Raw genomic sequence first — 26921 nt, forward strand, 5'->3', positions numbered from 1 at the left:
GTTTAATTGGCAAGGCTAGAGTTTCATGAAAGTTAAATTCTTACCTGAATATACAGATGCTGAATCTTGGGATTTTTAGGACATCACCGTGTAATCACTGTAGTTTTATGCAAAACACTAACTGAACTGTTTGTAGTCTTGATGATAATGCAAAGGAGAGAAAACCTTAGGACATCAAGACTTTGAATAGATAACTTTAGAATAATCACTTAACTGACAATTTGAGGGTGAATCTCACATTAAAGATGGATTATTGTGCTTTGCAGCATGCTTGATACAGAGACCATAGTATTCAGTACTAATGAAAATAATTCAGATCCATACATTTTTATAAATGTAAAACACTTTAACGGAAGGCCTTACAGGTTTTTTTTTGTTTTATAGGTGATGCCCAGCTGCTCTGGCACCATTTTAATGACTTAAAAGCTCTAGAGGCAGTAGGTTAAGTTGGGAACATTTGTAGTGAAAACACTTGAGTTAGAATCAAGCAAGTTTATCCATGTGCCTAATTGACACCAGGAATTTTTCTAGATGCTGGAATAACAAAAGAAAGCAAATCTTTTAAGTTTGAAGAATTATGTGTTGATACTTGGTATGTAAACTTTCTACATTAGAGAACTATATGCCACATCACTGATTCAACCTGTAGAATATTTCCAACTTACCTGTTTGATCCTTCCACCCCAATATATTGTCAGAATCATGAGACTTTTTCTAAAATGGCACCCAGATGCAGGCATAGTTTTTGAAAGTTCAGAAAGAGGATGCTTTTTTTTTTCCTTAAGGCATCATTTCTCTAAAATTAAGGAGCCAGTTAGCCATTGTCTTGAGTTGTTTTTATTGCTCCCTGTTTTGAATTCTTGTGATTTCCCCCAACAAGTGTTAACATGCCTGTAGTTCTCTGTATTATATTAAAATTTGTATTATACCACTGTAAGCTTTAGTGATCAATTGGAGCAAGTTTTTTTTTTTTTTTAATTTTCCATAGATAATTATTCTTAATGTTTTTGTTTGACTGTTTTTTAGACCAGATAACCTTACATTTATTCTCTTGTTGTATTTGTTATTTGGACCAAATTCTAGTGTGGTCCTGTTATTAAACAGGCATTTGAAAATCTGAATTCCAAATCTGTTTTGGGAGCTTTAAGAAATTTTGCTGCTGTACAGCAAAAATGAACGTTAGATATTTGGGGAACTTTGAGAACTTACATTAAAGAGCTAAGCCAAAAATTTTATTTTGAAGTATTTGCAATGTTTCATAACTTTTAAACAATAATTTGTAATTTTTTTTTTACAACAAATGTGGAAAATTAGGTGCAGTTGATATCTTCACTATGAAGTAAGAATTAAGTCACTGTTAAATTTAAAAAAGAAACAAAAACCTCATCCAGCTGTTAATGTAGCAGAGTTGAGACTAGAACCCAGGCCTTCTAGTTCTCGATTCCTCTGGTAACCACTGCATTTTTATACCATTCAGGTTTCTGTGGTAGCTAAGACCTAACATAGGGTCTCTTCTGTAGTAGGCCTCAAAACAGCCATGTGAGATACTCCCATTTTATGGATGAGGTAACAGACACAGAAGTTGAGTTGACTTGTTCAGTCACACAACTAGTGAGTAATGGGTTTCTAATAAGGTAGTTCATCTCCAAAAACACTAAAAAATGTCTTTTGGACCATTTCAATTCATACTAAATGAATGTTTTTTTCTGAGATATGCTGATTTCTACCTCATAGAAATAATGAGGATTTAGTCTGATTTTAATGTTAAAGCTAATTTGTAAATTAAGACTGGAATGTATTTAATTCTTAGGTAGTTTTCATTATGGGCTAGAAACTGCTATGTGTTGGTTAAGTGCTGGGATTGTCTTAAAGTACAAAGTTCAAGCTTCACAGGACGATAGGTTTGTCCTGTAGGGTGGTGTTTTTGATTTGTTTTGGGTTCCTTTTGTTTTTTTCTTGAATCTTTGAGGCTTATCTTTTCTCATGCTTATCTGCTGTCTTAAATTCCATCTTTGTTATTCTCATAAAGGTTAAGTTGAGTTATTCTTCACAGCACTGGAGAAAGCTATCTGTAACTACATTGTCAAGCTTTACATGTTTGTTGCTTCCTGGGTTCAAGTGCCTGTTAACATTCAAATCAATTCTCAGGGTTTTTTTTTTTTTTTTTTTTTTTTTTTTTTTTTTTTTTTGGTTTTTTGTTTGTTTGGTTTTTGAGTTCTTGGGATGCTATTGGTGAGAGGGAGCACTTTGTATGGTGTGGAAGTCACAAGCACCTCTGGGATCAGGTTTGTCTCCTACCTTTACCATAGGTTCTGAAGATTGAGCTCAGAAAGCGCCTTTATGCACTATGAGCCATCTTAACCAGCTTAAATTTTGAGGCAGGGTGTCAACAAAAAGGTTGATCTGGAATAAGGCACTTCCGTCTCAGCCTCCTGAATGCTAGATTATGATGATTAAAGGACTGGGCCAGTATGCCCAGCTTCTTGATTGTGCAAATTTTATTAATGTTTTTATTTTTGCATTTTACTTTTTGAAGTTTGGTTTAACTTATAGCATTGGCCTCAAACTTAGAACAATCCTGCCTCTGCCTCCCTGCTGGGATTACAGATCCGTGCCACCAAACCCAGCTGCATTGTAGTTCTTAATAGAAATTTCTATTGCTGTATTGTATACAAGAGCTGTTGTGTAGGTAAGTTTGACAGGACATTTTTATTTCAGAAAATTCTGGCTTTTTTAAGAATATATTCTTAAAATATATTCTTAAAAATATATTTTTATATATATACCAGTGTGAGATCTTACTAAATCAACTTTAGAAAGACATAATTTTGAAAGCATTCATTAAGGGATTCTAAACTTGCTCTTAGTTAGAAACCTCTGGGGGTTAATTTCATCAGTGCTTCACTGGGGTTGTAATTGTGTAATGTGTTACCAGAGGATAAAAACTCAGGAAGGCCATCATCATTCATGAGAATCTGCCTTGGTTGGAAAAATAGTAAGCATTAAACACATTCATGTGTTTATCGCTTTGTATAACTTATTTTCCAAGGCTTATCAAAATTCTTTGCTATTCTGTATCATAATGGGGGTTTTAGGAGCTTGCTGCTATGAGAGTGATCTTAATTCAAACTTCAGTAATGTTGAGTACATTTAATATCTTGGTTTATAGCCCATTTGTCTTGTAATATGTATTTTTAAAATTCCTCAGGCAGCTAGGGTAGTATATGCCTGTAGTCTACATTCTGGGGACTAAGGTATGGCAATACAAATTGGAGGTGGCTTTGGGAACTTTTGGGTAACTTTGTGGCTGATTTTGTCCTATTTAAGTTCTCAGTTGTAATTTAGTGTTTTTGATTAGATGTTTCAGGATGGAAATGCTTATTCACATTAACTTTAATCCTAACGACTGAGTAATTTACTACCACTGGGTTGCTGCTAACTTTATTTTTCATATCTGTGAAATGCCTGATTTGCTTTCATGGATTAAAGCTTTCTTTTGGTCTATTCCAATGCTTCTTACAAAAAGATTTTTCTCTGAGATAGAGCCTTATTAGGGCTACATTTGCCTGTCACTGGGCCTAGCTTTGAATAATCTTAAGTGACTTACCTTCAAGGGTGATCTAAGGAAGGAAAATTGTAGTATTATTCACTCAAGCCATTCTTAGCACCTTGTCTAATAAACAAGCATGCTTGTGTCACCTATAATTAGAACTAAACAGGAAGCTAATGCCTTGTCAGTGATGTAAGGCAGCATAATGTACAGAACCCACCTTGTAATCCTTAGGATAAAGGAAACTAGGTTTCCTCAGGAAAGGTTACAAACCGAATTTAAAAGGGGTGGGTTTTGTTGTGGTGCTTTAGGTTTGGGCTTTTTGAAATAGTCTGTTCTGGCCTTTCTCAAACTTCATCCTCCTACCTGGACTATGGCAGCTAAATTGATGATTCCTTTTGATTCTTTATGTCTACGGTTCTGTAAAGTTTGTTCAGATCATAATCTTTTGCCAAGTATCTTCTGGAAATAATTCTAGTAATCATAAATTTCTGAGAACCTTGTTTCTTTGACATTTTAGTTAAATAAGAAATTCAGGTTGCAGCAGTTGTTGTAATGGGCAGTTGGGGTAAGATTTTTAATCTCAACACTTAGGAGGTTTTTCTATTCCTGCTTCCTGCTTTGTATCCTCTCAGAAGTAATGTTATTCAGAATAGATGTGCAGCAAGGGCTATTTTGATTCCACTGTAATTCAAGTCAGATTGAATTTCGGGAAAATGGGCTCCCAAGTAAAATATAGGAAATTAAGTTTGAAAAATAGTAAAGATTCTGATAGGAAATAACTACCTTTTGTTATGTACTGAAATACAGGATAGAGTCAGATTGGGACAACTGATACTATAACATGGTGGTGTAGTAGTAATGTACTGTATTTAGGGATGTAATTCATGAACTTGGCCTTGCCTCTGTATTTCTGTATTTCAGATTATAACAACTCTGCAAAGTTGAATAGGTTTATGGAGTTAGGCCTTAGTATTAGAGTTACTAGTAGAAACTTCACTTTGATAGTACTGTGTTGATGTGACATGTAATATTTATCATGAAAAATAAGTTCATAGGTCTGAGGTAAACTATGATAGAGGCATGGAATCTCTCCCCCCCCCCCTCGGGTGCTCTACACAGTCAGAGAAACTTCTCTAATAACGAACTATAGAAATGATCCCTGAAAGTATAGTCTTGAGGCATAGAATCTTAACTAGAGGCTCATCTGATGTAGTTGTATAGCTTCATTATTCACAATCTTACATTTCCACTTAGCTCTCTGAGTGCACAGATCATTTTTTCCCAGTATTATTTCTTTAGGTCTTTGAGTGTTTTTAGTACATTGGCCAGCTGTTACTGTAGTCTTGTTACTTTACTGCTGGTACAGCCCATTACCAGCCAAAATAAGACAGTAGAGGCACAAAAATGTAAAAAAAAACAAAAAAAAAAAACCCACAATATTGTTTAGTTGTAGGTCTTGCTGTCAGCCATTTCAAGTTTTCGGTAGTGAACTGTCAAAGAGATCCTCTATCACATAATTGAGTAAGGATCCTCTTAAACTCTATGGGCTTTCTCTTAGCAATATCTCAGAAATTTAACCAGAATAAAAACTTGGGGACTGGAGAGATGGATTAGCAGTTAAGAGCACTGGCTGCTCTTTAGAAGATGAGGGTTCGGTTCCTGGCACCCACATGGCAGCTCCTAACTGTCTGTAGCACCAGTTCCAGGGCATCAGATCTCTTCTTCTGTCCCCCTTGGACAAACACATGCATGTGTATTCAGGCAAACACTCATACACAAAAAATAAAAATAATTTTTTAAAAAATGTAATGGTCATGCCTGTTGCCCTTTCCAGTAACTAGCCACTGGTTGCTAGGGTTTTGCTTAGTATACAAATAATTTTTGCCATGCTGCCTAAAAAGACTTTAGGAGGTAGGTGGGGTATGTGGTGTTTATTGTCCTTTTGTGAGATTTTAACCTAATGAAGTGAATTAGACCTTGTGAGAGCTTTGAGGATCTTTTCTGGATTGGAAAAAGGTACAGTGGCCTCCTCGGCTTCTTAGATCTTTCAGGTCCCCCCCCCCCAAGACAGGGTTTCTCTTGTGTAGCTTTGCGCCTTTCCTGGAACTCACTTGGTAGCCCAGGCTGGCCTCGAACTCACAGAGATCCGCCTGCCTCTGCCTCCCGAGTGCTGGGATTAAAGGTGTCCGCCACCACCGCCCGGCGGTCTTTCAGGTTTTTAAAGAAAAATAAATAGCTTGTCAGTAGGAAATGGGTGTCGCTCTCCCTGCTAACCCATGTGTATGCCAGGTTTCAAGAGAAGCAGTTCAGGGGAAGATAATTCTTCCTAAGTTATTTTATATTATTTGTTCTTTTTATCCCCTCAAGGAACATGGAGCTTCTATTTAGCAACTCCTAATATCTGCCAGTCTCTCCAACTCCAACAGCTGCCTTCTGATTTCATTAGTCTACATAATAATTGGCCAAAAACACACCTGAATGTTCCCCTTGGCATAAAACAAGTCATTGTCTCAATTTAAGGCCATGTAGGTTAGGATCAGAGAGATGGCATGTCTGTTCTTGGAGAGGACTTTGTTTGTGCTCCCAGTATCCATATAGTGGCTCAACAACCTGTGTAATTCCAGTTCCAGGGGATTCAAAGCCCTCTTCTGACCTCTACAGATACCAGGCACACATGTGATACGTAGACATACATGGAGGCAAAAACATACAAATCTTTTTTTAAGAAGACCATATAACTTCAAAAAGATTGATCACTGCACTCAATAAAATCAAAGTCTGGTGTGATGCAGACTTAACAGTGAATAGCTTCAGGGAACTGATCTTGTGAACATTATCTGCATTTTGTTGATCTATTTTTTAAAAAAGTATCAGTTTGTAGATCAAACTAATGCACGTGATTAAGAGTATCACTTATAATACTGTACTTACAGTGTATTTCAACAAATCCAGATTTAGTTCATTATGCTTAAAAACTCCAGTATCTTATTACTTTTGGGATATGCTTCTTAAAGATAAAGCATAATCAACTTTTTTTTTAACCTGATCATCTGTTAAATCAAACTGTATTTTAGTACTTGCTTTTCTAGGAAACTTTCGAGCTGTGTACTTTGACAATCCCTACCATTACCTGGGTTTTTCTGTTTAATAACTACCTGGCAAACATAATGATTGCCTTTTCAAGATGTATAGGACATTTGGACACCTTTCAGTTTAAGATTAAATGTTTTTTGTTTGTTTTTGTCTTGTGCCTACTTGTGCTTAGTTTTATTTTTCTTAGTATTTTGAGGTCTAGCGTATTTGGTACCTTGCAAAGTCTGCTCTGGTTTTGTTGCTGCATGTTTCTTCTGATCTGTTCATTCTTTGTGCCTGTCATGAACACAGTTTGTTAACTTAAAAGCATTATTTGATTATCATTGGTGGGCACTACATAAAACTCGAGTGGCAAGATTATTGAGGCACATAACCCAGAATGAATGTATTCCTCCAATCTCTGCCTCCCAAATGCTAGAACTAGAGACATGCTGCTGCTTTTCTGTTATTATTAAAACCCTCGACCTAAATTTGTGCTGACTGTAGAGTAAGATTTTACTTTTATCTTTGATTATTGTTGCAGAGGTGTCTTGGACATGGGAATTTGGCAAATAGACACTTAGAAATTATTTGAAGGGGAAAGAAGTAAATTATTTGAGTAGTAAGAAAGAAATAAAAAAGCTGAAACTTTCTGAAATTTGTTCTAAAGAAATTTTGGTAATGCTAGCTTTTTTTTTTTTTTTTTTTTGCTTTTCAAGAGTTTCTCTTTGTAGCCCTGGCTGTCTTGGAATTCACTCTGTAGATCAGGGTGGCCTCAAACTCAGATTTGCCTGCCTTCCAAGTGCTGGGATTAAAAGCATGTGCCACCACTGCCTGGCTGGTAATGTTAGCTTTTAAAGACTTACTGATTCATAAATAGCAGCATGTAGAAAACTAGTTTTCTTGTATTCATTCAGGTAGTAGTACCTTGATGTATTATATATTATAGTTCAACCTTCCTGTTTTCTGATCATCTTTATTTATAATAAGTGAAATAATTTTAAAACTATTTGGTAGATTTTTTTGTTTAGGCCAACCATCATTGCATTAGAGGTGTTCCTCTAATTGTTAGAGACCAGAGGCCAACATCAGGTCTTCTCTCTCCATCTTATATTTTGAGACAGGTCTTCAGTGGAACTTGGGTCTCATCGATTGGTTAGATGGGCTGATCAGCAAGGTCTGGAAATACTTGCCCTATCATAAAGCTAGGGTTACCACCAACTTTTGATTCCAGGGGAGTTAAATTAGGTCCTCTTCATGCTTGAATCAGGCAGTTGATCAACTGAGCTATTTCCTCAGTCCCAAATGTCATTGAATTTAAGATTTTTTAATACTTGATTCAAAATTTTAATTAAGATGCTTAAAGGATATTTTAGACTGCTAAACAAAGATTAGTCATGTTGTCTGGAGATTTAAAGGAGATAGGGCTATTTTATTTGGCCTCTTATGAAGTAGTTTTGCTTTTAATGAACAAATGAATCAAAAAGCCTTAACCCAGGCTTGGCTTTTAAGGTGGGTGGTCTACAAATGGTCTGTTAAGAATAGAGTATGTTATGTGCCTGCTGTATCATAATTGTTTAAGTCTTGTTTGTCTTAAAATTCACATTAAAATCGACATTCCTATTTTACAATTGAAACAGGATGGGAAATACTAGGTTTGGGTAGTTTAAAAGATTCCAAACTGATAACATCAGAGAAAGCACATATTCCATCTTTTAAGTTGTTTTTGCTATTTGTATTGCATAGGTAAGATGTATGGATTTTAAATGAATATTTGAAAATTTAAATCCTTATTTTATGGGATAGAGCATAAAGTTTGGGGGTGAATATTTTTTTACCTTAAAATAGCCCCTCCCCACTCCTTAAGTGTTTATACTACAAAAGTCCAGTTAAATGAGTATACACACAGAGACACAAATTTGTTTTTACTGTTTTCTTATATACAATGAAGTAGTAGTAATGAAGATTGTCATTATAACTAATGAAAGTTTGGGTTTTCCTGGGATTAGCAGGTCATTTCTGTGAGACTTGATAACTTGTTGTTGAGACACAGTCTCTCTACTTTGTAGCCCTGACTGTCGTGGGACTCAGCATATAGACTAGTGCTGTGGATGATTGATTGATAAATAAAACACTGATTGGCCAGTAGCCAGGCAGAAAGTATAGGTGGGACTAACAGAGAGGAGAAATCTGGGAACAGGAAGACTGAGGAGATGCTGCCAGCTGCTGCCATGAGTACCAACATATAAGATACTGGTAAGCCATGAGCCATGTGACAAGGAATAGATTTATAAAAATGAGTTAATTTAAGATAAAAACTAGATAACAAGGAGCCTGCCTGCCATGGCCATATAGTTTATAAGCAATATAAGTCTCTTTGTGTTTACTTGGTTGAGTCTAAGTGGCTGTAGGACTGGCAGGTGAGAGAGATTTGTCCTGACTGTGGGCCAGGCAAGACTGGGGAAAACTTCAGCCATAGACTAGGCTTGCCTGGAATTGAGAGATCTGCCTGCTTCTGCTTGGGACCAAAGGTGTGCACCACCACACCCGGCTTAAAACTTGCATTTTAAAAAGTCATTTAATACTGAATTGGTTGGTTGATTAAAAAACAAAACAAAGAGCCCACCTAAGAATTCAAGCTTCTTAGGAATACCTTAAAGCTTTAAGTGGAAAGTTGTACACCCAGCATCCTGTTACAGGTTTCACTAAAAGGTTTAAGGTGAATTTTATCCTATTGAATATGTTGAAAATAAGGTGGTATGTGTTCCTGGCAAAGCATATAAAGGGTTGATCAAGATTGTAGATTAAGGGATCTTTTGCTTTTTGGTAACTATATAAGCAGCTGGCCCTGTGTTTCAGAAACAGAAGGGCAAGAGTGTACCAGGACTATTTGGTCTGTTAAATTGACTTTTTAGTGTAGTTAATCTTAGACTGGTTATTCTTGAGCAGTTGGATATTTCACTGTTACACAACTGCCTTTTTTTTTTTTCCTCCTTCCTTGAAGTTCTTAGTCACTTTCAGGGTATCCAATCCCTTCTTAATGTTGAATTATTTCGGAATGCATTCTTAGAACTTTCTCAGGGTATACGAAACCAATCCTAATGTCTAAATATTTGATAATTTGTTTCTAGATTGTCCTCTCCAACTTAGATTTTTCATATCCTGATTAAATGAACTGGGTGGGATCGATTTTCCTGCATGATTCTTCACTTACATGTTAACCAGTTTACTTAATTGATTTCTTGCTTTATTTCTTTTTAGTATTGTCTTTTTTGTTTTTAAGACAGGGTTTCTTTGTGTAACTTTGGAGCCTGTCCTAGAACTTGCTCTGTATACTAGGCTATCCTCAAACTCACAGAGATCCACCTGCCTCTGTCTCCTGAGTGCTGGGATTAAAGGAGTACGCCACCACCGCCCGGCTAGTATTATCTTTACTTCACACATTGAGTCAGTCCACAGAGATTGTTGAATTATATATTTATGAACCAAGTCTTGATACAGAGTCTCGTGCTTGATTTCAACTTCCAGTGATATTCCTGCTTCAACCTTCTTAATACTGAGATCACAGGTGTCTGCCACCATACCCAACTATTGCTTAGTATTATAATTTTTTAAGAAGCATTTATTAAAAAGCAAATCGGAGACATTTTAGTGGCATTATTAAAAAGCTGCATTTAAAACTTAGTGTAACTGAATTTTTTCTGTGTCCCACCTGGTCTGCAGCCGCTCAGACTCAAGTAAACACACAGAGACTTATATTAATTAAAACTGCTCGGCCATTAGCTCAGGCCTACTACTGACTAGCTCTTACACTTAGTCCATTTCTGTTAATCTGTATGTTGCCACATGTTAACCAAACAGAGCGACATAGATTCACAGCATACAGAACATCCCACAGCAACCTAGTTCTTAATTGGGCTCACAACTATAGTTGTAGCTATTCAGGATGCTGACATAAAGGATTAGTTGAACCCATGATGAGACCAGTCGGGGTGATACAGGAAAGACAGACTTTTGTTGCTTTTCCAAAATGCATTAGAGCAGTTAGTTACTACTGTGGGAGCTAATGAGATGCTCAATGGTTAAAAGAGCACTTATTGTTCATGTAGAACTTTATTTGCTTCCCAGCAGCCACATGGTAGCTTTACAAACCCAGATGTGCATGCCTATGAGCACACATGCACATAATTTTATTTTATTCAAAACTGAATAATTTTTTTTGCAACAATTGAGTGACTTAAAAGATTTCCAACGGACTCTGAACAAAAACAAAATTTAGAGGGCTCAAGTCCATGTCAGAATGGAACTTTGTCACTTTATACAAAAGTTCTTAAAACATTGAAACATTAAACAAAAAAAATTAGTTGAGTTTGGTGGGATATTTTGTATTTTACCCAGGATTAAGATGGAGAAGGCATGTATCATGCTTCATTGCTCAGTGTATTTTTTATTGTAAATTTTTGACAATTTTTTGTTTTTAAGAATTGTGCATGTGTACATGTGTGAATACCATATATGTAGGTACCCACAGAGGCCAGAAGTGGATGCCAGGTGTCAGAACTGAAGCCAGTGCTCTTAACTGCTAAGCCATCTCTCTCCAGCCCTTTTACATTTTTGTTAGAATAGGCCACAACAGTTTAAAAGCGTGCTTCTGAAATTTCTTCATTTGAAAGAACATTGTTGGGAGCTAGAGATGGCTTAGCTGTTAAGATCACTTACAGGTAGCCTATAACTGCAATTCCAGAGAATCTGATGCCCTCTGGCTTCTGTGAACACCTAGATGAATGGAGCATACCTAAGTTCATGAAGGCACACATAAATGCACAGAAGTAGTCAGGTGTTTTGTACTCTGCTGAATTGTCCTGGGGAAAGTTTTGTGTTTGGAATGGGAATATAACCCATGGTAAAGTTCTAAAGAGCTTGCCTTGGGTGTGTGAGGCAGTAGTAGGTTCTGTCTCCAGGACTACAAGAGGAAAAAAGACAAAAAGCTTTGTTTTCAATCCTTTTAACAGTCTAGAATTAAACTACTTGTATTTGTAAAGTTCTCATTTTGCTGATATGTTTGACATATTAGCCATTAGTTTTTCATATATATAATCGCAAAAAATCTTAACAGTTAAAGATAAATATAGAATTATTTATCAAAACACCACTGGTATTTTGAAGAGGGATGAAATTGTGCCATCATGTCATCGAGGAGCTTTGACTCTCAAGCCTTATAACCACTCCTGGTTTACACATCACATTGCTAATTTAGTTCAGAAGCCATTGCCATAGCATACCTAGTTGGTACATACTATGTAGTCAGCAGAAACAAATTTCGATTCACATAGGTTGGAGGAGTTGGTTAGTAAGGGCTCATCTACTTGTGTCATTGAGTCTTGTATGCAGTCCTTTAAAAGGAGGTGGTATTTGTTTCAAAAGGACCAGGAAATAAGGCTTGCTAATCTTAGAGTTAATCATATGTTAAGGAGAGAATTCTATTCACTTCATATGCTTTTTAATAGATGAAACCAAGGTAGCATCTGCTGAGTATGCAAAGTAAAGGTCCTTTGTACCCATTCTGATATTCTTGTGTTTTGTAAGAGTCTTTTGTGTATCCCAGACTGGCTTCAAACTCAGATCTGCCTGTTTCTGCCTCCTGAGTACTAGGATTAAAGGTGTGTACCACTATGCGTGTTGATTGTGGTATATTTAATACAATTAATACCTTAACAAGTGGGAGAAGGTCTAAACTTGGAGTCATGTCTTATATAATAGGGAAGATACACAGGACTTGAATAGGCAAACAATCCCTAGTAGTCATTTTAGAAATTTGAATCACTGAAGCTTAGGTTTTCTTTTACTGGTACATGACATAAATGAGTTTTGTAGTTACTTTCAATAAAAGTGTGTGTGTGTGCGTGTGTGCGTGCGCGCGCAACTGGGAGTGATGGCACACAACCTTTAATCACAGCACTTCGGAAACAGAGGCAAGGAGATCTGAGTTTAAGGCCAGAGAGCTTCAGGCCAGCCAGGACTACATGATGAAACCCTGTCTCAAACAAAACAAGTGTGTATGGTTTTATGCTTAAAGTGTTTAAATATATATAGCACATGGTAGAATATTCATACTTGAGACAATGGAATGTTTTATTCTTATACATCATATACATTCTTATATCCAAAACCAACAAAATGAAGTTAGTAATATAAGCTATAAAGGGTCTCTGGATTTCTAGAACACTGAGTAGAATGACATATTCTAGATAGTGTGTTGTTCCTCTGTGGTGATCATATAGCTTGTTTATGTAAGAACTAGGATATATTTTCAGTATGAGGTATACTTCACCAGTTGCAGAAGAGTCTATTTAGTCCATTCCTCCCCTTGCTGGCAGCTGCTGCCTGCTTGTCTTAAAACTGGGAGATCGAAAGCTACAGGCAGTCTGTTCTGTGAATTAAACCATGGTCAGAAACGGGGGTAGTCTCAAGCCCAAACTTACTCATTATTAAATAGTTTTGCCTCCTAAACCAATAGAATGGGGGCAGGTAGGAGGTTGGGAGGATAATTTGCTGGATTGTGAATCTCCAGCCTATGAAAAAAAGAGGTCAGGGATTTAAAAAACATTGTCTTGGGTCAGATCAGCAGTATAGCTATTTTTCCTTCCTCTCTGCTGGCATCCCTTTCTACAAAATACATTACTAAAAGCTGCATTGTTTTTACTAATTTCTTGAATTGGTTACTGGACAGTGATATTTTCCATGTTTATATGCTCTTAATAAGAGCTGTTAAGGTTCTTTGTATTCTTTAGCCAAGGCAGTTGATTTTCTGGAATTTAAATTGGAAATTTCTGTGTTTTTGAGGGAGGTGTGCTTATTCAGAATATTCCGTACTTTATGAATTGTTTAGTAAATTTCATTGAGAGGAGAGATTAATGTGTTCAGTTAAATGAATTGATGCGATATGTTATAAGCCAAGATGATTCTTTGTCTTTTAAAATCAGAAATTGAGCAAAACATATTATACATGTTAATTGGGCTATTTGGAAAGAGAGAGGGTCTGATGACTGGCTAATGTTAGAAGATTGAGCCCAGAGCAAGCAAAAGTGCTTTTTTGGGGGGGGGGGGATGTGTGGGAATCTGTTTATGGACTACTTCCATATGTAGATGTGATAGGTATAAAGAACTTAAGCTACCCCTGTATTCATTGGATATTGAAGGGAAATGGCTCTTACTGACTTGGGCCATAGAGATAAATGTAAGTAAGTGTTGAAGGCAGCAGTACATGAACATTGGGTTGGGTTTATGTACTTGATCTTTTTTGATGATAAAACACTAGTAAGGCAGAACCGTATCACTGGTTTTTGTAAGTCTAATAAAGGAAACTACTTTTTTTTTTATACAAAGTGCCATCATGTACATGCGGGTCATTGAAGAACAGCTAAAAATGAGCACTGAATTAATAGGTTACATTAATCAGGAAAGGGCATGTAACCCTATACAAGAGGTGTTTCAGATGGAAAATGGAGTCAGATTTTGGGATGAAAAGGGATTTATGACAGGTAACAGGGAGCATCTAAGATGGTCTGGAAAGTTAGTTCATCAAATATGTTGACCTTGGCCTTGCCTAAGTTTTTCAACTTTTGAAGGCATTTGCTACTACTATACTTTGTCCAGAGGTTAGCTTTTGTTGCTATAACAAAAATTTAATTACAACTCTTAGCATGCATCTAATTAAGCAAGTGATGCTTTGCATTCTAGGAGCTGGATTTAAGATTACTTAAGATTTCTTTCTCTGCTAATGGGATTTTTTTTTAAAAAAAACTGAATGCTTGTCCCTTTAAGGGAGTAAGTTTACTATTTAAGTGCATATCTTTTCTTAAATTTAGACTACATAACCTACCGTCTTCTGTCTTGGTTTAGGAACTTAGTGATTTGGCCCGTGACCCTCCAGCACAATGTTCTGCAGGTCCAGTTGGAGATGACAGTAAGTAACTTGCTTTTCTTTTTAATGACTATCTTTAGAAAGGGTTGTATGTTTTTGGAATAATGAAGTCTTTGTTTTGTTTTTCCTTCCTCCCCTTTCTAGTGTTTCATTGGCAAGCCACAATTATGGGACCTGTAAGTATTTCAATTTTGCTTTTCATTGAAAATAAGTATTCACTTTTATCACAATTTTATTTTAGATTTTTGGCCTTAATACATTAGCGTTACTGTATTTCTGGTATATCATAGTTAACACTGCTTTCAAAAAAAATAAGACATGTCATTCCTTAAATGTATATGTCTGTGATCATATTCTGTAGTATACCATCTCTGATCCCACCAAATCCTTTTTATTTCCTCTGTTTTTGTTTTCTGTATGGCAGTGAAAAGCAATCATGAGCTTCCCTTTAAGGAAGCAGTTTTTTCTACCATAGGTTGTTCCTCTGGCCCTCTGGTCCTACAGCTGCTTATGACATAATCACTCAGAGGCTTATTATTAATTACAAATTGTATGGCCTATGGCTTCAGCTTCTGGCTAGCTAGCCCTTTTATCTTAAATTAACCCATTCCTATTGATTAATCTATGTTGCCACAGGGCCATGGTGTCACCTATCTGCTGACATCTTGTCACTCCTTTGGCTGCAGCTGGCATCTCTCTTGACTCCGCCCCTCTTCTTTCTGTGTCTCCACTTGGATTTCCCACCTGGCTGTAAGCTTTCTTGCCATAGGCTGAAACAGCTTTATTATCCACTGGGAGCCACACATACTCACAGTATACAGAAAATCATCTCACAGCACTTCTTTTCTGTCTAATCAAAAAGGAAGGTTTTAACTTTAACATAATAAAATTATATATAACTAAACCGTTATCAAGCAAGAATTACTGTTACAGTATCTAGTCTATTTGTATTTGGCAAAACAAATAAAGAAAATATTCTTTCATCTATCCTATTTCTGAGTCTAAAAGTTTCATATCTAATTTCTCTTTTATCATGACTAAGGAAAATTATTACTACCTAGTCCTCAATTTCGTCAAAGCCCCCATAAGGATATAATACTACCTAAGTAAACAGGAAGTGCATTATAAGCAACTTCTAAAGTTCTAGAAATGTCAGCGACATCTGGCTGCCTGGACAGTCACCCAAAGTTTCTTTGCAATGTTGGGGCATCCATTTTCAGCCTACAGGCCTAGAGTCTCTGGCAGACTTTTTAGTGAAGCAGGAAATTGGAAGGATTCTCTTGCCTATTGGCAAAGTTCATCAGTCACTTTCCATGTGTCCTGCAGAATGTCTAGCAGTTGACTCTCTGTGAGGCAGCAACCCAAAGGACCATCTAGCTTTGTTTAGGCAAACTTTAGTGGTCACTTTCCCATGTGTCCTGCATGTCCAGTCTATATAACATATTGAAGTCTTTGAAGATTACCTACTTAATTGAAATATATGTATATGTAGAAAACTAACATGACTACAAGTTTGATTATCATAGATGACCAATTATTAATCTGTATTTCTCAACTATATACAACAATTTGAAATGAGCTGCATAAACATAATACCCCAAACAGGAATAGAAATATATACAGTATAACAAAATCAACTTCAAATTTGCATCAATAAACCAAAATCCATAGTAATGTAAAACATTTTAAACAAGTTGTTGCTCTTTAAAAGTAGATTCAATAATCTACCCTTTTATCCTATCATATCTATATCCCCTTTACCTCTTTAGAGATTGCATTTATAATCAACCCCCTTTAAATAAAAATAAACATTTATAAACAATACTTTGGGAATTTGGGTGTAACTTCTCATACCACTTCCTGCTGGTTGAAGGCACTGGCAAGTTTATGGGGATCTTGGCTGTAGTGGTTTGTGAGGCTATTTTGACCTTTCAGGGAGTCTTGGTATATCAAACCATATTAGCCTGGAAGCAATGCACAGGTTCTTATCTAATGTGGAAACAAAAGCAGAACCTCTTTTCCAGAGCAGTGTATCCTTAGACATGAATTTTGAAGTCAGGATACCTTTAAAATACACATACTGGTTTAACTCAGCAGCTTTTACAATCAAATGTCTCTTTCTAGTTAATTCCAAAGACAACACATTCCAGACTCTATGTAATTTCCATCTTTGCATGGCTTAACTTTTACAGAGGTTGTGGGCAGGAGCCACAGGGAGTGTGGGGTCTTTTTGTCACTTGGGCGCAACTAAGATCAATCCACGTGAATCTATGTAATGGGTAGTAGGAATTGAATAAGATAGAAATTGAGGAAATACACTCAGAAATACAGAATGGAGTAGACAGCTGAAGTTGTCCTCTGATCTCTCCAGGAGTGAATTCACCCCGCAGGTAGCAGGGAGAAGAGGTATGTGACCCTTCTCCCTTTCCTTTTAATGGGTCACTTAAAACAGTAAGAAGTACTGCCTCCTTCAGACCCTGTAGCCCAAGGTCATGGGTGGAGCAAATACCACTACAATAAGACGACAGGATATCCAAATAGAGGAAGGAAGGAATGTGAGAGTTGTACTACCTTCATGACACTGTACTGTAGAGTATACTTAAAGGCTATGGTACATGGTGGTATCTCTAAGAATTCATTTTGACAATAGAGTGTAGGAATAAACTAGAAGGTAAAGCTTAAAGCGAAAGGAAAATACATTCATAAGCCATTGCCATAACATATAGACAAAAGATAGTCACACTTTGAGCTCAAACAGCAGCAATGGCCAAAAAGCAGCTAATGCAAGAAATTTTTTAAGTTCTTTTTTGGTGGAAGACAGGTTTTTGCTCTATGTAACCAAGCCTGGCCTAGAACTTAAAACCCTTCTATCTCAAGCTGCCTTCAGGCTCATAGCAATTCTCCTGCTTCAGCCTTCCAAGTACATGCTTCAGCCTTCCAAGTACAGAGATGGCAGGCAAAAGCACCACTATACCTGACAATCTTCAAGTTCTTTGGAATTCAATCAAATGAGAGTGTAAGAATTAGCTAGTTTTCTCCCTTGTCTTGGGGTTTAGGAAGAGTGGGTGGGATTGAGGAAGGCATAGAAGTATTGAGATTAGAATGCATGTCATGAAGTAGATAATATATTTTAGTAGGCTTGAAAATGTGCCCAGGGGTGAATAAATACACTATAGAAGAAAACAGACTGTAAAATATGAGGTCAGAGGTTAGAAGCAAAAAATGGATCTGTAGATACTTGCAAAATTTCATGAATGCCGTAGAGAACAAATACTTGAAGGGAGCAAAAGAAACTTTAAAACTAAAGTAGAAAGATTCTAAAGAATTGGTTAATTCTCAGTTTCAAAGGTCGAAGTCAATCAGTTGCTCAAAATAATTCATTTTTTTGTTCCTTTGGTTTGAGTTTTGTTTTGATTGGGTGGAATTTTAGTGTATCGTTGAAATACTTTAACCCCTTAAGGTTGCTTAGTATTTGGCTCTGCCTAAATTTCAGCATTGGATCCTTTTATCGAATTAATTTTATTCAACATAATGTGTGAGTGTGCACATAAGTGTGGATGTGCCATGGTGCCTATGTGAAAGTAGAGGACAGCTATGACAGTCAGCTCTCTTTGAACCATTCCTTGCCTGAGATTCCAGGGATTGAACTCGGGTCATCTGGTGTGGGTGGTAGGCAACCTTTACCAACTGAAGCATCTCACCCACTAGCCCCATAGATTTATTTTCACTAACTCATGTGATGCCACCGTTTGGTTGCCTAAATTTTTTGTTATGCAGTTTTTATGTGTTTTGCAGCCTGAGGTGGGGTTTTTTTTTGTTTTTTTTTTTAAGTGAGCATTTTGCAGAGAGCTCTAGTGGCATCTATCTATAATCCTGTACTTGAGAAGGATAAGATAGATCAGCTTGAGGAAACAAGATCTTGGCTGAGAAAACGAAAGTAGTACAAGGGCTGGGATTTTAATTTCTTTGCAGTGTAAACAGCAGATAATTCTGGTTCATTAGAAAAATGGACTTTTAAAAATTATCTTGACATTAAGTCTATTTTTCTCTTTACAGAATGACAGCCCATATCAAGGTGGTGTATTCTTTTTGACAATTCATTTTCCTACAGACTACCCCTTCAAACCACCTAAGGCAAGTATTATCCCTCAGAAATTTGTTAGTAATTTATGGATTGTTTCAGAAGAATCGAGTGTTCATAGAAATTTAGGTTCATAGTAATTGAGGCTAAAGCTTTGTGTATTGAATAAAAATAATACATAGAGAATTAAGCTGCAGTTACATTATGACTCCTGTTAGAATTTTTCTGTCTAGTTCTAAGGACTAAGGTTGAATGTGCTACCATACTGAGCTATTACCAATTCTTAACTTCTGATTAAGAATTAGACACAGATTTGAATTCTGTAAATGTAGATAAGATTTGCCTTTTTGAAGTGGCAAGGCTCAAATGTTTCTGTGCTCAAGTGCAGTACAGTATTAGAATCTAGCAAACTATAGAATCAAAGGCAAATACCTGTAGTCCCGGTATTCTGTAGCCTGAAGCAGTAGAGTAATGAGTTCAGAGCATATGGTCCTTGACTTTTTGGAACTATAAAATTCACGCTATATGGATAACTAGAAAATAATATGCATTAAATTATATTTTTCTAGCCACCTTTAGTCATGTTAAAAAGGCAATGTAATATAGCTCCTTTGGGTTATAAAGCTTATACTCTTTAATTTGTTGTATTTGTAGTGGAAATACAATTAGAATATGATGTACCTGTGTAATTTGAGTATCCTAAATGCCCTTTCACAGATTGCCTTTTGATAGTTTCTATAGTACCAGAGTTAACCTTCAGATCTAAATTAATGACTTTTCCCTGCCTCTCGGGGTTTATGCTATGAAATTAGCTTTTATTATCTAAAGTAATTGGTTTTATTAAGAGATTTTCATATGTATGTAATGTCACTTCTCCCTTCCAGTGGTATGATTTAGAATTTATGCCTTGATTTTTTTTTTTTTTTAAGTTCTAAGGTACTTGTTTTATTTGGAAAGGCTATCTAAAGGTTATGCTGTGTGTTTTGTTTTTTTAGGTTGCATTTACAACAAGAATTTATCATCCAAATATTAACAGTAATGGCAGCATTTGTCTTGATATTCTAAGATCACAGTGGTCTCCTGCTTTAACTATTTCTAAAGGTAAAATAGTAGTTTCAGTGGAGTAGTTTTCAGCTACTCTGATTTTTTTAAATAGTTAAGGGGCTTTGTCTTGGAATCTGCTTGGATAATGTGCCAACATTTTAATAAAAAGTTGCTTGCAGGGCTGGGGTATAGCTCAGTTGATATAGAGTACTTGCCTAGCATGCACAAATAATTTGTGTCTACCTGTCTCCACCCACCAATGCTCTGGGGTAAAAGAACACAGAATTAGCTATTTCCAGCTGGGAATTTGAAATCAGGTCTTTATGTTTGTATAGCCAGAGCTCTTACCTACTGAGCTATTGCCTTAGCTCTCAAATTAATTTTAACAAACTTTGTTCTTCTGTTACTAAACTAATTGTGGGTGTGTAGGTGGTCTGTGCATGTAAATGCAGGTGCTCTTGGGAGTCCAGAAGAGAATGCCAGATCCCAGCAGCTGTAGTTAACAGGCAGCTGTGAGACACCAAGAATGGGTGTTCAGGAACCCAAACTGTTATCCCTAAGAACAGTATGTGCTCTTAATTGCTAGGGCCATCTCTTTAGCCTCTATTAGCCGCCTTTTTAGCAAGGATAGGATAATATATCCAGACATGATATAGCTTTAAAATCTTTTAAGCTTTCTACTCTAGTAGACATCTGGTTTGGATTTTCTGTATCTGTTTTTGAAAATACCTTTAGTTGGGTGTTACTTAACTATGATAGTTGCTTTGTGTCTAATAATGATTCTCTATAATTAGGGAACTTGGGGAAGATTGCTATATAAAGTCGTCTGATCTACTTTAAATAGAAATGTTATGCTTAACAAGTTCTCAGATCTCTGGGGATACCCCAGATGGAGATAGTGTTTCCTCTTTCAGCTGCTGGTTTCTAAATGACAAGTGGTTTTTGACATTCCACTCTGCAAATTAAATTGTACACAAAACATTTTAATGAGACTCTACCTTTTAGTAATTTACGGGCCTTGGATATTAGCTTAATATTTCAGGTTTTTAATGCTGATAATTACAATCTGATGTCAGCACCTCTGTATTAACCATTATTATTTCCAGACTCCATGCTGAAATGCATCATTCTTGCTAGTTTTTTACCAAAATGTTTTGTGAATAAATGCAGAGTGAAGCAGGTATGTTTTGTTTACAGGCAGCACATCGCACAGACATTTCTTTATATGCTTGTTAAAATGCTTTTGACTCTCTAGAGGGACTTTGCAGTATCTCCCCCCCCCCCCCCCCGTTTTTTTTTCCCGAGATAGGGTTTCTCTGTGTATCTTTGGGGCCTATCCTGGAACTCACTATGTAGCCTAGGCTGGCCTCGAACTCAACCTCCCGAGTGCTGGGATTAAAGGCATGCGCCACCACTGTCCAGCATATTTCCCAATTTTTGTCTTTTGGTTTTGGTTTTTCGAGACAGAGTTTCTCTGTTTAACAGTTCTGGCTGTTCTAGAACTTGCTTTGTAGACCAGACTGGCCTCAAACTCAGATTTCCCAAATGCAGTTTTTATTCCTTTAGACTAAATTTTTTAACCTAAATTTTAAATCTCTTTTCAAATAGTGTTGCTTTCATAATCTTAATGCCAGGTTCCTGTTTTTATTTATTTTTTTAACTGCTAGATGTACCATGATTCTGAATTGTATTTCTTCAATTGCAGACTGAGTTGATGGGTTTTTGTTCTTAAAAGTTACTTGGTTTTTTGACATTAAGCTAACAAGTCAAGAATTAGAAGCTGACCTTTTTCTGAGTTACTGTATGTTACAATTTTTTTATGCCCACTCATTTGAATTTGAGATTGTTTGCTGCTGTTAACACACACAATTTTGGCTTATGTGATAGTTAACTGTCTAATGCTGTTTTGTTTTATTCATCCAGTGGTTTAAATAAAACATTTCAGGCATTTATATATGATAGCTTGTGTTGATATGTATGACTAGAACATAATAAGTACTCAAAAAAAAATCTGTATTGTATGACACTTGGCATTTTCGAGGTCTATATAGAACAGACCTTATTAAGAGTTAGAACTGAAGGCTCACTATAATACAGAAGTACACTTCATTTTCACCAGTCTCGAGGGACAGTGGTTTCTACTTCAGATTCCAGAAAATAAAGCATTGAGTGAAGCAACTCGTATTTTTCGTGAGAAACTTTTTCTACAGTAGATCAAAGAATGGGTCTCTTTGGGATTTTTGGTGTTTATTTTGGCTCAGCCTTGACACTAAAAATAATAGGACATGGTGATAACTGTTTAAAATACTAAGAGTTTTATATTCCCTCAAAGTACCCAGAAAATCCTTAAATATTGAAGCCCATTATATAGGTCATTTTTGTTTGTTTGGTTTGGGGTTTTTTTGTGTTTTGTTTTTGACTACTAACTTTAAAAACATTTGGCCTAATTATTACTGGCTTTAATGCCAACAGGCTTTCATTTCTAATAGTTGTACAAGTTCTTATTTATAGAAACTTGTTTTCTGTAGAACACTTTGAGAATGGTGCAGGCTAATAAAGTATGACTTGAGGTCTAGAATACGTTTTTTAAGTTCTAACATTTGCTTATCCACATGTTCGAAACTGCATAACTTTATTGTCTTTATTTTGTAGTTCTTTTATCCATTTGTTCACTGCTATGTGATCCAAACCCAGATGACCCCCTAGTGCCAGAGATTGCACGGATCTATAAAACAGACAGAGATAAGTAAGTATGAAGTTGTTTAGCGAATGACTGTAAACAGTGGTTTTATTTAACAATTTGGACTTATTTCTGCTGAAATTTGTGACAGTACTTTTTTATATTTGTTTCTGGAAAGGTAGTTACTAAAACACAATTAAGAAAAGCAGTAAGGGCCAGCGTAATGGCTGAGACTGGAGCATTTAGAAGTTTGAAGCTGGCGTGGGCTACCTAATGAGACCCTGCCAAATAAATAAATGGTCTTAGCGTATATGACAGTGAGTAGCTCTTTTGAAATGTTTATTTTTTAATGTTTTAAATACTTGCATAATTACTTTTGGGGAAATAAAGCACTTTTCTTCAATGTTTCTCAAAAAAAATTAGTACTAATGGAAAATTTTTGGTCTGTATTAAATATTTGAATTATATGTTCACCTTAACCATTTAACTTTCGTATGTTATAATTAATGCTAAGTGTGCTTGTTCAATTAGGTACAATAGGTTAGCAAGAGAGTGGACAGAGAAATACGCTATGTTGTAGGGTAAGAGGATCTGCACTCTATGGTGCGCTTATTTATGGTACTGCCAGCACTTGAGTGCTGCATGCTTTAAAGCACTGTATTAACTAACCAAAGGTAACAGATATGGCAGTTTTCTGAAAACTACTTTAACTGCTTGATCTCTTAGTGTGAAAGTATATACATAGTCTTCATTACTGCTTGAGATTATTCTTGCATGGCAAAGCAGTTATATAGCTGAAATGTGTATATAGTGTATATGTATATAAAAGTTATATAGTAGAAATGTATCCTTATTAAATAACTATGGTGTTTATAAACCTTGTGTCTCAATACTATGCAATGTGGTGGTTTTACTCAGATTTTACCAGGAAGATAGTAGTAATATAAAGGAAAACACTTAAACCTCAGCTTTCAAACTAAATGTTCAGTACTGACAAGCATGAATTAATGTTAGCTGTATTTTGTGGCTCTTTGTATGCTAAAACATTTGTTTTAAAGTGCTGGCTGTTTGAAGAGGGTTTTCTAAACACTGTAACTCTGAATTGCTAGAAAAAAGTTTTTTTATATGTTGAGCTGTAGAAAAATAGTTGAACTGTATACACTTGGTTTGAGATGAAACTAGTAATATTGTTAAAAGTTTTCCACTATCCTTTGTTATATACTCATTTCTTAAGCTTTTGTCATTTTTTTTTTTTTGTTGGGATGAAGTAAAAAGCTTGTATGATGTGAGTATGTACTATAGGGAGAAATGGTCAGTATTAGTGATCTTCCTCAGTAATAACCTGGCTCACTGATGAATTGTTATTTTTGAACAGAAATGTGGTTGCACTCCTGGAGAGTCCCATTCTTCAGCAGGTTTCAGTGGAGATTAACAGCAGTCACTACTACTAAACTTTTAAAATAACCACTGAAGCCTGCTCCTTGAAAATTACTGTTTTTATCACCCTTTCCAATGTCTCCTAAGTTTAAAGGCATTTTCTTTCGATACCCAACTGACTTCTCAATCTAGGTTTCAGATTCAATTTTCAGTAACAGTGTATGTATGATTAGTTCTGACCTTGGCCAAAACTTCTATTGATATGCAACATGTGTATACATAATATTCTGACAATAGTAGACTGGAGGGTTTTTTTGGTGTAAAAATTTGTCAGACTATACAACCAACTTGAAAGTTTGATAGAATACCACCTCATTGATGGGGGAGGTCCTTGTTAAGCCTCCCAATCTCAGCACCAGTCTTATTAAGAGAACACTGATTTTGTGGCTCTCATCTTCCACACTGCTTTGAATACTGGTGCTGCTATTTCTATCTCTTGTTGTCTCTTATTCTGCCATTACAGGTGACATGATAAATCCACGGGTAACATAGAAATGTTCTCGTTGCCTTTACAATACTAATAATTCTCTATTTCAGTTTTATTTTTTAATAGCTTATTTGTTTATTTACAGGTACAACAGAATATCTCGGGAATGGACTCAGAAGTATGCCATGTGATGCTACCTTAAAGTCAGAATAACCTGCATTATAGCTGGAATAAACTTTAAATTACTGTTCCTTTTTTGATTTTCTTATCCGGCTGCTCCCCTATCAGACCTCATCTTTTTTAATTTTATTTTTTGTTTACCTCCCTCCATTCATTCACATGCTCATCTGAGAAGACTTAAGTTCTTCCAGCTTTGGACAATAACTGCTTTTAGAAACTGTAAAGTAGTTAACAAGAGAACAGTTGCCCAAGATTCAGAAATTTTTTTAAAACTGGAGCATGTGTATTATGTGGCCAATGTCTTCACTCTAACTTGGTTATGAGACTAAACCAATCCTCACTGCTCTAACATGCTGAAGAAACCATCTGAGGGGGAGGGAGATGGATGCTCAGCTGTCACATCAAAGGAAGCATTATTCTAGCGCATCCATACTTGTTTAAGCCTTCCACTGTTAGAGATTTGAGGTTACATGATATACTTTATGCTCATAACTGATGTGGCTGGAGAATTGGTATTGAATTATAGCATCAGCAGAACAGAAAATGTGATGTATTTTATGCATGTCAATAAAGGAATGACCTGTTCTTGTTCTACAGAGAATGGAAATTGGAAGTCAAACACCCTTTGTATTCCAAAATAGGGTCTCAAAACATTTTGTAATTTTCATTTAAATTGTTAGGAGGCTTGGAGCTATTAGTTAATCTATCTTCCAATACTGTTTAATATAGCACTGAATAAATGATGCGAGTTGTCAATGGATGAGTGATCAACTAATAGCTCTCCTAGTAATTGATTTATTTTTCTTCAATAAAGTTGCATAAACCAATGAGTTAGCTGCCTGGATTAATCAGTATGGGAAACAATCCTTTGTAAATGCAAAGCTGTTTTTGTATATACTGTTGGGATTTGCTTCATTGTTTGACATCAAATGATGATGTAAAGTTCAAAAGAGTGAATATATTGCCATGTTCAGTTAAAGTGCACAGTCTGTTACAGGTTGACACATTGCTTGACCTGATTTATGCAGAATTAATAAGCTATTCAGATAGTGTAGCTTTAATATGCTGCACATGATTCTGGCAGCCCTAGAGTTCATAAATGGACTTGGGACTCAGCAGTTTTGAAACGTGTATATGGAGTTTTAAGAAATTTATTTTCCAGGTGCATCCCCTTCTAACTAAAATTTCTTCATCTTGTACACTTAACAGCTGAAAATATATATATATATATATAACTTGGGAGTAATAATGGGTCAAAATTTACAAAATAAAGTACTGTTTTGGTGTGGGAGTTGTCATGAGGCTGTGTTGAAGTGACTTAACTGTGGGATATTGACTATCCATTGAGATGGATTTGTTCAGCCATTTACATTAATGAGCATTTAAATGCAACAGATACCATTTCAGGTGACTTAACATGAATGAATAAAAGTCAATGCTATTGGATTGTTTGTTTGACAAGTGCTATCTGTGCCACTAAATCTTCTGTAGTAATAAGGGCATTATCATTCTTCACCCTAATTCTGAACCTGTAGTTTCACTTTTTTTCTAGATTTGATTTATCCATTGTTTTATTTCGTAGTCTTGTATTTGATTTCTAGCACATGTGATGTCTCCACTTCCACATTTTTGCACTGCTTATATTCACGTGCAATCTTACTCCTTGTCTGCACACAGATGTGGAAAGCTAGAAATAAATGTAAAAGCTTAATTTTTTTATAAACATTTAAATATGTAATTTGGACATGATTTGTTGACTTTAAGGTTCTTCTCTAAACTGGAAGTGAAGTGCATGCCTTCTGAAGATGTTCTGGCTTTATTCTGTAATAAGTATTTGCATTGGGAAATAACCAATTCAGTTATTCACTTTTTCCAGTGAGCCCTCCATCCCTAATTTTACCTTTTGTTTAAATTGTGGGTTCTATGGGGTGTAGGTGTTCTGCTAATTAAAACTTTTGGGTTCAAATCATGAAAAAGTGTTCCCACAAGGTTAAGAATAGTATTCTTTGGCTCTTTTACAAAAATGGTCCTTTCTGAGACTCTTGTACTCAACAGCTTTAGTAGGCCTATGTTTTGAAAGCCAAATATGACAAAACCATTTTTATAAAGCAGTGGATCCCTGAATGGCTTTCAAACTGATGCTTTTTTTTTCCTTTGCCTTTGGTATTTACAGAGATGAATTCCTTAAACTGATTGTCAGAAATAATGGGTACGTCCAGTTCTCTTTATCTTTGACTCGATGCTTTATACAACATTTCATATGTCGCTTCTAAGGGAAAAAGCCATAGAGGCTTCTCCAGGTTTAAGAGAACAGTTATAGTACCTGGAAAACCAACATTCTGAATGTATGGGCACTGGACTTGGGATCACCCATGATGAGATTTCAAAAGAATTCAAGAATTTGCTCTCTACCCTACCCAGTAGTGTTTGGCATCACTAGTGCCAGGTATAGGACTAAAGTGAGTATTAGGTCAAATATTGGTGTAGACTATTTGTGTGTCCTATACTTTTAATGCATAAATT

At 36.0% G+C, this 26921-nt stretch overlaps 1 protein-coding gene and 1 pseudogene across 7 annotated transcripts in view; one reads left to right on the top strand and one right to left on the bottom strand.

Annotated features, from left to right (window-relative positions):
* The window catches only part of Ube2d3 (ubiquitin conjugating enzyme E2 D3), a 30270-nt gene extending 4426 nt beyond the window's left edge, over positions 1-25844 (top strand). For 4 of the 7 annotated variants that reach the window (XM_076575028.1, XM_015992571.3, XM_015992560.3 and 1 more), the window contains exons 3-9: positions 14528-14591; positions 14694-14725; positions 18606-18683; positions 19626-19731; positions 22327-22420; positions 22886-22935; positions 24364-25844. In XM_076575028.1, coding sequence (XP_076431143.1) covers positions 14528-14591; positions 14694-14725; positions 18606-18683; positions 19626-19731; positions 22327-22420; positions 22886-22934 — 423 coding nt within the window. In that variant the 3' untranslated portion in view covers position 22935; positions 24364-25844. The remainder of the gene's footprint in view (positions 1-14527; positions 14592-14693; positions 14726-18605; positions 18684-19625; positions 19732-22326; positions 22421-22885; positions 22936-24363) is intronic. The other 3 variants (XM_015992586.3, XM_076575030.1, XM_076575029.1) reach the window with 1 other exon arrangement.
* LOC121830680 (small nucleolar RNA U3) lies at positions 4653-4728 on the bottom strand (annotated as a pseudogene).
* Positions 25845-26921: the final 1077 nt, after the last annotated feature.

Source organism: Peromyscus maniculatus, chromosome 6 (genome assembly GCF_049852395.1).
Source record: "Peromyscus maniculatus bairdii isolate BWxNUB_F1_BW_parent chromosome 6, HU_Pman_BW_mat_3.1, whole genome shotgun sequence".
NCBI classification, from domain to species: Eukaryota; Metazoa; Chordata; class Mammalia; order Rodentia; family Cricetidae; genus Peromyscus; species Peromyscus maniculatus.